The sequence below is a fragment of the Sardina pilchardus genome, chromosome 21, assembly GCF_963854185.1.
Source record: "Sardina pilchardus chromosome 21, fSarPil1.1, whole genome shotgun sequence".
In the NCBI taxonomy this organism is placed as follows: Eukaryota; Metazoa; Chordata; class Actinopteri; order Clupeiformes; family Clupeidae; genus Sardina; species Sardina pilchardus.
In genome coordinates, this window is record NC_085014.1 from 24,666,075 (window position 1) to 24,677,437 (window position 11,363).

Below are 11,363 nucleotides of genomic sequence, written 5' to 3' on the forward strand. Positions count from 1 at the left end.
AAGTTATAGTCTGACAGTTTTATTTCCCATGGGGACAAAGGATTAAGAAGGATTCAAGAATGTTTGAATGTTGTCCATGCATTCTGACTAAGTAGTTGCTGGATGATGTCCATACACCGTCAATTGTCCACTTTATGGAACCAGAAACACAGAGTTGGTCAACATGCATTCAAGCAGCATAACAAGTCCATAGCAGACAGACTTACAAAAAAACCCATTCAGAATAAATGTGGACAAAATTACAGAGCCACAATACAAGAAATGATAAAATAGGCCAGTTTGCCCAACATCCCCATCCCAGCTTTTGTGATTTGAATGTATGTTCAGATCATGATATTGAAAAAGTGAGACTCTCTTCAGTGGGCCACAGTTAATACAGCTGATATGAGCTCAGTACTTGGAGGTTACAGTGGAGCTGTACCCAACTCTCCCCTATTTAACACTATCACCATGCACCGTCATTTCTGGACACAAGAGTTACCCTCTTTTCAGTCTGATAGGAGGAAACAGTTGTAATTCATAAGAGTTACCAGTTCTAAACAAATTGCTGGATCTGGACTTTGTGGACAACAGGAAAAAAATGAAAATACCTTCATTGTCTTTAACTATCGAATCATATGAACAGTTTCCTGTCACTGTTCAGCTTCACATTGAATCTACAGTATTAGTGTAATGTAATCCTTGCACCAAAGCAACCACCAAAACAACACAAACCTTTATGATATCCCTCATCCATGTTATACTCCATGCAACTACATACAGCATATGCCAAGAAATGATACCTGCTGATATCATCAGGGTAGCAAGGAGTTTCTGTTCTTTGGTCAGCTTTACTTTATCGTCCCATGGCGGTTACACTGTCAAAGTCAGTGAAATTTGCTAAATATTTACACCCAAAATGTCCACTTTGAAATGAGGAATGCTGCGCCCACATTTCCCCTGTCTACACTAATCTGGACCCACCAGTGTAACCACCTCTGCAAATCATCCTATCTGTCTTGTAAAAGAACATGAGATGCAATTACAAGACAAAACATAATGTCTTTATTCATAACAGAGAAAGAGGGCTTGTAAGGAAAAAGAGAGTATGAAACAAATCTATGTCAGCCAAAGGTAATAAGAAAGCAAAGCATAATAAAGAAAAAAACACACCTGATTTTACAACCCCTGAGGTGAACAAGTATGCAATTTTAGTTTTTAAGGTTGCCAAAGTACCCATGCAAAGTAGAAGTACTTGCTTTTGTCTAACTAAATTCTTGCCATTATTAATTCAAAACTGACCTACAACCACTGGACTACAAACCCATCACTGCCATCGCTGATGTTTTCAGATACAAGACCTCTGCTTTTGGTGTCATCAGTAGGGAATTTAAGTCCACTTGCCCGGAAATATATTACGCCATATGCATTTTTTTCATAAAAAAGAATAATAATAACAAAACAAATCTAGACCTATTGCCATGATGTAGTATTAAGGCACAATGATCCAGTGTTTCTACTTCAACAAGTTCATCTAAATGTTCGTAGAGAACAGCTTATCAAACTTTAACCACAAGTGCACAATACTTTGACCCCTAGTGCATCAGCAAGTCTGTGACATTTCCGAGGAATTCCCCATAGTTAGAGGCTGTGTGAGATCTTAGGGATGTACAATATTTATCATAATGCCACTCAGTACAATTTACATCTAAAACTCCACAGTAATGCCATAAAATACCCGTCAACAAATGTTGAAAACAGCTTTATCCACAGGACATGTCTTGTAAGGTCCACTGCAGGGTAAATGAGTAGAATCTTGCGGTTATTTGATTCCATCTGAACTAACTTATTAACTTAAATTGCAAAAACTGTTGAAACAGCCACAAGCCAAACAAGCAGACAAAGCAATAATCAGTGTTTTCAGATAATCAGTAGTAAAACAGTCGTTCCAAATATTAGTAATTCTAACTCAAGGATACACAATATTTTCCCACGGCTCGCTTAGTGAATGCTCTTATTTTTTAAATCATCCCTGTACAAATATCTCTACATTAAAATATTTTGATGTATACTTTCTGAATACATTTTGTATGCCTTTCAATTGTACATATATACATACAGCTGAATTCTTAGACTGAATACATTACAGTCTTCACTTTCAGGATGAGGCTGGGAGTGTTGATTGTTACGTGCCAGAAACTGTACAATGTATTCCACCATTCACCATTTTACTGAATGCAAACCCGACTGTATGTTTGGACCAAAAATGAGAGATAAAGAAGAAAAAAAAAACAGTGAGTCATGTAATGCATAACAATTAAACCCATGCACACACCCTCACTCTCACACGCGTAGCTTTTGCACACCGCCACACACACACTTTAGGGATGTGAGCAGTCCCCCCTGCGGAGCGTTTAGGTCTCGTCGTCGTCGCTGTGGTGCTGGGCCTTCTCCTCGCTGAGGCCGCTCTCGTCGATGTTCTCCAGGGAGTCGCCCCGCTGCAGGGTCAGGTCGGCCACGTTGATGCAGGGCAGCGTGTTCTGCTCGGGGTACATCCACGGCTTCAGGCTGGGGTTGTGCTTCCGCTTCCACTCAGGGTACTTCAGGCATGCTTTGTAAATCTTCCTCATTGCCTGAAGAAGTGAGACAATAGCTTGTGAGAAGGGCTTGATGTAAATACCAAAGGACTTCACTGCTTTCAGCTGATTGTTGTTGTACTAGTCTAAACTGGCCAGTAGGTGGCAGTATAAGGACATAATAGAGCTTGCCTTTTGTTCTTGGAACGGTTTTAGTTCAATGTGGAAATGGCTTATGCACATTTGTAGGGTTTTCAAGAAAAAACACTTTTTTTTACCTTTGGAGCAACAATCTGAGAGACTCGGTTGACCACCCATTTGGGCAAAGACCCTGGGGTACAAACAAACAAGCACTTAGACACATTTTAATTGTGATCTGTTGACAGGTTTTGAGGTTACATGCATGATGAACACATTTGATCCCACAATTATTTACCCTGTCAGCTTTGATGCGTTAACTTAAAACACCAAGCTGCCCTAAATGGGTCTGTAATCAGGCTGTTGCGCCGACTGACATGCTGTGGCTCTGTGTCTGTTTTGGGACAAACAACGTGCAGCCATCTTAAATCAATCAGCATCTTTGGGGTGTTATTAAAAGCAGAAGGCCTCCATTGTGTGGAGTCCTGTGGAATGATGTGCATGGGTGGAGGGAGCTGAACTGTGGCGGCGGTCCCACAGGTCACCAACAGCTGGTGAGTCGTGGCAGTGGAAGGCATTAATAATCCGCCGATGTCTCCGAGCAGCGGGGAAAAAGGGATGACATCAGCACATTTATGAAATATGTCCTGCACCGGGGTTTATTTTCGGGAATCAAAGACTTCCTGACCCCGCTTCTGTCCAATAGAATCAGTTCCTGAGGCATAGAGCTAACGCTAGGGGCCTCTGCGGCTGAGCAGAGCATAGAAGGGCCTCCTTTATAAATGAAGGCCGTGTTAAGGAAATCATATTAAAGAGCTCAGGGTAAGCCAAGCAACATGGTGGCTTTAAAAAAATAAGCAAATGCTAAAAGAACAAATAAAGCAGCCATGCTATAGCTGCGTGCCTGAGCTTTGAAGCTCTTTGAGTGCGCTGTGCTTGTGTACATGAAATATTTCATCGTAGTGCTTTCAGAGGTGTAAATTGAGGTTTGAGGGCCTCCGTGGTGGATAATAGTTGAATTATGGAAATGGCTGGAAATGTTATGTGCCAAATGAATGGGAAAGCTGTTATCCCTATAATGAAGACGTCTTGCTAACATGAAGCGGTGTTGGAGTACGAGGAGAGGTTTACCTCTTGGGTCCACTTGTGTTAAGTAGTAGAGGGAGCAGCAGTTTGGCCCGTTGGACTGGATCAGATAACCAGTGAGGAGTGACACTGCTCTCACGTAATCCTTCTTTGGCGGATATTGCTGAAACAACATAATGAGGTATAAAGACGTTTCTCCACAGTGTACACCACACTATATTACCTTCACTGGGATAATATCTAACATATGCTACAACTAAAATGGAATTTGGATCGTGAAATTAAGTAGTATCATTGAAAGTACAAGTAGATCATTGAGAAAGAATGATAACAACATAATGTAGCAAAGCGATTGCTTCTATCAGTGATGATGTTTAGCAACAGGCTTTCTACTTTCATCTGTTAGTGATTTTGTAAGAATCTCGTAATTTTCAAACATGATGTTTTTCCCCTGCAAATGAGAGAATAGGGCGAACGATTTGAGAGTGACAGAAGTGACTACTCCCAACATCTGGTGTCAGATAGACTTTTCCTGGACAAGGGGATCCATGCAGAGCTCTGGGCTGAACTCCCTGACACCCCAATGCGCATGGAAGAACCCCTCTCAGAGAGATTCTATTAAACTTCTCATCTCACAGTGGGAAAAAATGACCTGCCGGCGGCGCACAGGGCACATACTGTAATTATTCATTGCTACATGGAGATTAAATCACCTCGCCGTTCACTTGACACCGTGGTCAGGCTTTTGCCACTGGCCTTTACGTCTTCTGTTACACATGTGTGGGCCTAAAGCTTACATACCTACTTATCTACTTCCACAAGACTCAATGAATCCTGACTCGTACAAAACAAACATTTCAAATGTACGCACCGGATGTTTGACAGAGTAGTTGATGATCAAATAGTCATTGCCCAGGGGTAGCCATGACCGCATTGTGACAAAGTCCCTGTTCTTCAAGGGGCTTGGGCACCTCCCTAGAATCACAAGAGAACAAATATGCAGTGAGAAAGATACACAGGATCGCATGCTATTCCCTTTAATACTGCCCGGGGAAACTGTCAGTGTTAATGTGGTGTGTGAGTTTAGCATTCTACGGTCTTTGCAAAAAGAGGAAAGATCCATCTATCCTAATTTAATGCTTCTCTTTACGAAGACAAATTTGGTCAAAGCTCTTTGGGTAATGGAGACACTGTTAGAAAATTGAATGTTATTGATTCGCTTGCTGGTGTAGTGACTGTAAAAAAGAATTATTAATCTCCTGTATCTAGGCAGGCAGTTTTGTTTTGTGTGTGTGTGTGTGCTGTGACTATCAATGGTGGACCAAATCAGAAATAGAACCAAACAGGACTCCAGAGAGGAGCCGAAATGGACTCTCAATGGGAGGGAGGAGACCCGTAACCAGATGGTGTCGCGTGTGCCACTCACAGGAGTAATATCCCACATCTGCATTAACCGTCAGCCTGCCGATGTCAAAAGTGTCAATCATGTTCGAGTCCCACTTCTTTCTGTAGCTGGTGTCATGGAGGACATCGTATAATGTTTCTGCGGTGACATCTTTGCACACAATTTTCATCTAGAAAGACAGAAAAAGAGAACAGAGTTTTAAAAAAAAAAAGACACATGGTCAGTCTTTTGGGACATGCTGTGTTTTCGGTTGACCTTGTGACCTCTGCGGGATGATCTCTGTTCTTTATGACTTCTCCTCTTTAATGGTAGGTTGTATAGAGAGAGAGAGAGAGACTTGGGGAAAACTGTTCAGTTTCAGTGACAAGTCCATAAAGTTCCTGGAACTGAACACTGCTGGAGTTACACCAACCATGATATAATCCATTTACACAACGGCGTGAATAAGTGCACCATGATCAATTACGGATTTCTTGCTTCTTGTAAGAAATGAGACTTTAAGTTGGGTCAGGCAACTGCAGCAGTGCTAGTCTATAAAGAATGAATTTACTATGGTTGAATAAGGTATACAGGTGAAACACATATCCAGCTGACAGCCAAGCTACACAAAGGTTTAACAATGAATGAAACTCCCCAGAGTGCACTTTTCCACAAGTGAACATGTGCACATAAAGCATGCCCCCCACAGTCAGACCTGTCAAATAGTCAAGATCAAGTAATGAGATATACAACTCAATATGTCAGCATGCTATGAAATTCCCCTGTATGGTTTTCATTCTCGGCCACTGTAGCCAGAAATAATGTTAAGAAGACAGCTTGAAGATGAAAGTGCAAAGTTACCCTCGGATATCAAACTCCCTAAAAACACATTTTTTTTCCACTGCACTCTTAAAACTGCTTGCGTAGGTCTATGGGTCAAGTAAGACAAAAAAAAAACGTCAGGTGCAACATGATAAGATATTGTTTGGAAAGTGCAAGAAGTAATGTCACCCGATCCTTAATACCCCTGACATCAGCTGAATTATTCATTTGACACCTCCGCCCAACCCAGCGTGAACGGTCGCTCCCCAGTTCCACTGGGCTCCTTGAAACGAACTCTGTTTGGTCTCTATGAATGGAATGTCGTCAATGCCTACACACACTCAATTATTCATGGCAAGAAGTGCATCACTACCCCAGAAAGTTCTATCAATTATTGAGGCAGGTCTGTCATCCCTGTTTTGTCGATATTCTGGGGTCCAAAACCATTTTCTTCTCCTGCCCCCAGAGCAGCAGTCAAAAAGGGGGCCCCAAACAGTGCTGGGTCTCTCCCCACCAGCCGTGCCCCTTAGTCACTGATGTGGAGGTCAACTGTAGTGCTCCATTCAAAAACATATGCATACCCTTCGGCTGGGCCGCAACGGGGACTCAGGTTTCCGCATCTGAGCTAGCAGTTACCACGAGTTTTCCGCTCTTAATTTTTCAGGATGTCTCCTGCGTGCACCCTGCCTCTTAGAAGCGGGCTCTTTCATCACTGACACGAAGGCTCCTGGGGATGGGCAGGGGATGGGGGTAGGGGCTGGACAAGCTGCTTCAGTTGGTTAGATGCAAAGCCACCCCTCTGGTTACTGATGAGCCATCACACATGTGGTAAATCATTGTGTGCGTGTGTGTGTGTATGTGTGTGTGTGTGTGTGTGTGTGTGTGTGTGTGTGTGTGTGTGTGAGAGAGAGAGAGAGAGTTTGTGAGTTTGTGTGCGAGTGTCTTTGAAAGACATTCCTTATGTAACTGTCGGTAAAAAAGTTCGGTATTGGTGTGTTGACTGCAGTAATGCTTAAAGCTTATCAAAAGAAAGGTATACCAAAACCAAACAATCTGCACAAAATAGATGAAATTACAATACTGATTATATTGCTCTTACGGTTGGGTGTCCTGGGTAAATAGGAATAACTGACTGGGCACACTCTCTGAAGACTGCTGGTGGGGAGTGCAGCAGCACAGGCCTTTGCCTTCTGTAACTTGATGGCACAAAATCCTCTCTTGAAAGGAGCAACGTGATAGGGGCTGCTGCTCAGTGTCTACATTAATTAAACATGAAGGCAGGAAAAGGCCTACTGCCTGAGAAGATTCCCTGGTTGTTCCCGAAGCCAGAGATGCTGTCTCCTACAAAATATATGTGGATCATCTATAAATAATATTCTACCTTGGGTCTCCACTCTGGCAAGCATCCAGGGAGAGGAAAGACGCCATTGTGCAGATTTCACTAGGGTGATAAAACCCTGAACCGGTAACAGACTACATCTATTGCAACCTCCACTCCAGTCATATATCTGCGCTCAGCAGTTATTTTACTGCAGCTGTGAGCGAAAACTGCTATCATAGGGGGACGGAATAGAACTGAGGCAAGGCGCTGAGTGTAACACAATGTTCTTCAACAATGGATCCACCCCCACCTTGCTTGCTGCTCATGGTCAGTTTTAAGTGGGTTTTATGCCTTATATAATACTCCACACACTCCCTGGAGTGCCATCGGGAATAATATCCCTATCATTAAACAATGTTCATTCATCATCATAAATGTAGGCTACCTCCACTACTAAGCTGTAGCCTAGTGACTGTTGGCTACCCATTTTTCCCAAAAGAGACAGAGCAACACCAATAAGCCAGCCTCCAAGAGATGGAACTTAGCCTAATTCATTTCAGTGCAAGAATGAAACAGGCTATTTAAAACCTATGAAACATACATAATTTAGTTACGTAGTCAAGCAATAGGAGATAGAATTATGCCCACAAAGTTAACACGAAGGTGTGAACTTTGCTTTTTTCCTCACTTTTGTGAATGTCAAGTTACATTCTAGACATAATATCATATTAAATTGTAATCTTATGAGTATCCAGGCAATCCTCCCAACGTGAAAAAAGTCTTCAGACCGCAATGCAGTGAAAATGAATAGAGGAAATGCAGCACACTTGCCTTGAGTTTCTGGACACCTCTGTCATCGCCATCTCTACACCACACCGTCACACCACCTTTGCTGTACCGCGCTACCCATCCTTCGTGGTTTTCGCATTGGTCTTTGAACGACGCAAAATCGGTATCATCCGGAATCTGGACTGGCATCTTGCCCTCTCCCGTGCAGCGAATCGATCAGATGGACCGGTGAGGACTGACTGCAGGGTTCCCGATTCTCATAAGATCTCCCCGTTCTTCTGATTAATTTCTTTTTCTGAGGGTTTGTATGGCACGGTCTGTTTAGATTTAAAGCTTACCTGTGTCCAGGTAAACGACAAAATAAGCGACGACTGTCATTAGCCACACGAAGATACAACTAGTTGATGACTGCCTGACGGGACGGGACGTTACTCCAGCAGGTGTACTAGCAACCCGTGACGCGCTAGTTCAGGCACTCTTTCACATTGATGAGAGAGAGCATTATATAGGTAAGGAGTCACGTTACCGACATCCTTTCAGGTGGGGCAGCAGTCTACACGAGTACACATTTAGTCAGACTGACTGATGAACAACAGATCGGGTGTCATGTTTGCCCAGTACTAGACTCCTTTTTCTCTGGCTATTTTGTTTAGCCTCCGTGGCTGGATAGAGTACAGCTCATATTTCGCCAGCAGCCTCGGTACATGCTTACCCACCTTTTGTCGCCCTCCCTTAAAACCTCTTCCTCCTCTCTCATCCACTTTGGGCTGTTACGCAACAATTCTTTGTGAAGATCAGCAGATCCACGATAACACAAACAAATGCTTCCTATTTATAGGTGGAAAATCATTTTCCATTTTGCATACTCTGTCAGCAAATTCAACCAAAAAGTTGTCTGGAGAGATAAGGAAAAATGAAGCATCAATTACACTTCCACATAAAATTGGAAAAGACATACATATTAAGTAGCCTATAATAAGAGTCTTTATTTGACTTGGATGAAAACCTCTTTGTTGGATATGTACTGAATGTTGCAGGAAGTTACGGATTTTCAGGTTTTGCATGTAATAATGGAAAATATTATGGCAACTGGTTGAACAAAATGTTTTAGTGTCTGTCAAGTAGCCTGTTTGAACTAAGGCCCCTGAGAGTGAATACATAAAGTCTGGAATTTCAGATTCCTCATAATAGTAAATTCACTCTAGCTATGTTAGAAATTGCTATTTTAGGCGAGAGGCCACCGCACCATAAACTAGAGACAGTCAGCACTCAACCAACCACAAATAAATGCTTTCATCAAGCTAACCAAAAGTGGACAAAATTGTGAAATGTAGTCCACCATAGATATCATGTAGCAGATGCATCAATGGCTATAACAGTATCAGTGGTGTGATTGCACAATATGTTTGTTGGCTTTTGGTTTGTTGGTTTTTAGTGTGTATGAGGCCTTGCATCTGTGGCTCTTCTTGGATTTCAGATTGGTTATTTGGTGTAAATTTGCTTTGAAATGTGTAAAGTGCACATACGATGTTATATTTAACCTGAAGCTTGATCATCACAAGAGGTCACACAAATGTAGCCAAACTGATGTCTCTTTGTGAGACAGTAATACACTCCCAGACTAAACCAGCAGTGCAAAGCCAAACATTTAGTCCTTGATCCATATCCAGCTGTATCGCTGCAAGACCCCTCCCCAGGGCAGCTACTTTTCCTCCCCTCTCGGCGGGACTTCCTCTGGCCTCCACTGCGTGGCTCCATATCTCCCTGCTGGCCGCTATTCTTCATGAGCGCCAGTCCTCTGGGCCCGCCTGCGAGCTGTTGCATGTAACGCGCCGGCGTGACACCTTGGGATGACCTCAGCCTCCTGAGCGGCTGGTGGGAGGGAGGGTTGGGGGTGGGTGGTGTGTGTGGAGGAGGAGGAGGGGGGGGGGCGCGGGTGTGGGCCGCTGGCTCCTTCTCCAGTGTGTGTGTCAACCATGGCCGCAACCTGAGCTCACGTTGTTCAACTGAGCATGTTAGTGCTCCGCAGTCCAAGATGCGCCGCTGTCTGTTTGGGCCTGCAGTGCACTGTCACTGAACTCTGGTATAAAGCTCTGAAGGTGAGCAACTGTGCTTGGTTTTTTCCAAAGAAGCCGATCCTGAAAGAGAAAGAAAAAGAAAAACCCTGTGTGGCGAATGATGTCATTAATGGATGAGGGATGATGAATGGGCGATGACTCACCTGATGACTGAGTGTCTGTGTCTCCAAAGGGTAAACCAACAGCAAGCGCGAAAACGAAGCACTTATGCGGAAACAGACCAAATGTTTCTTTTAGTGATCGGATACATTTGGACAGAGCGTACTTGCTGGATAGAGCATTTACATATGCTGACATGCGCCACCACACACGCTGACATACGCCACCACACGGCATCTTCACCACCACACATGTTAATATTACAGTCATAGACATTGAGGTCATCATTTAAATAGTATGTTTCTGTAATGGTGTGCTGTTAAGTGATGTCTTGGTTTGAGAATTCCATGCTCCTGTTTCCAATGAGACGTATGCTCCCACCAGATATAGGCAAACATTTCATTGCTTTGATCAACTGGATTAAATGGCAAAATATTAGAACAAATGGCACAGTTCACATGTATGGTAATATGAGATATTTCATCCATGCTGCTGCTGTCACCATAGCTATTTGGCTGATCAAATAAAGTGGGATCTGAGTGCCGATAAATTGCTGCTATCTCAGATGTTGAAATGACTTGAGAGGATTTCTGAAGGTACCTTCAGAAGCTTCACATTCCTAACTGGTGAAGGTTCTTTTATCGCAGTCTGAGGAAATGTTGTGCAATACCCACTTTATTCTGTGATGTTTAACCCTGGAACCCCCACTCATTTAGCATGCCGCATAGTATGACTAAGCTTTGTCCCCTTCTCCTGGTTGTTAACCTTCCTCACCTCCAGACATCTGCCCAAGTAACCTGATCTGAATGCCTTGCAATGTTGCCATTGTTTCCCTTACCATTTATTTGCAACATGGCCCTGACCCTTTTAAACAGAGGCTATTGCTGAAACACCCCAGTAACCATTGTCACCGTTTCTTATTGGTCCCTGAGGCACAACCATTAGAAATATTTATGATGAAGTCATTGGGCCATTGGCTATTAACTCCTGCTTGTCCACACAGTCAATAGGCATATAGGCTATACAGGCTGACTAGTGCAGTGCAACTGAAATTGAAAGGAATGAAACAGAGCAGAAAGCAGAAGGATGCT

General features: G+C 43.2%; 1 protein-coding gene across 1 annotated transcript; it reads right to left on the reverse strand.

Annotated features, from left to right (window-relative positions):
• Positions 1-1,030: 1,030 nt before the first annotated feature.
• Positions 1,031-8,562, reverse strand: stard15 (StAR-related lipid transfer (START) domain containing 15). Its single transcript, XM_062524659.1, has 6 exons — positions 8,138-8,562; positions 5,206-5,353; positions 4,651-4,754; positions 3,825-3,942; positions 2,834-2,886; positions 1,031-2,612 (listed from the first exon to the last, which is right to left on the reverse strand). The coding sequence occupies exons 1-6, from the start codon at positions 8,282-8,284 to the stop codon at positions 2,394-2,396; spliced, it is 789 nt and encodes a 262-aa protein (XP_062380643.1). The 5' UTR covers positions 8,285-8,562; the 3' UTR covers positions 1,031-2,393.
• Positions 8,563-11,363: the final 2,801 nt, after the last annotated feature.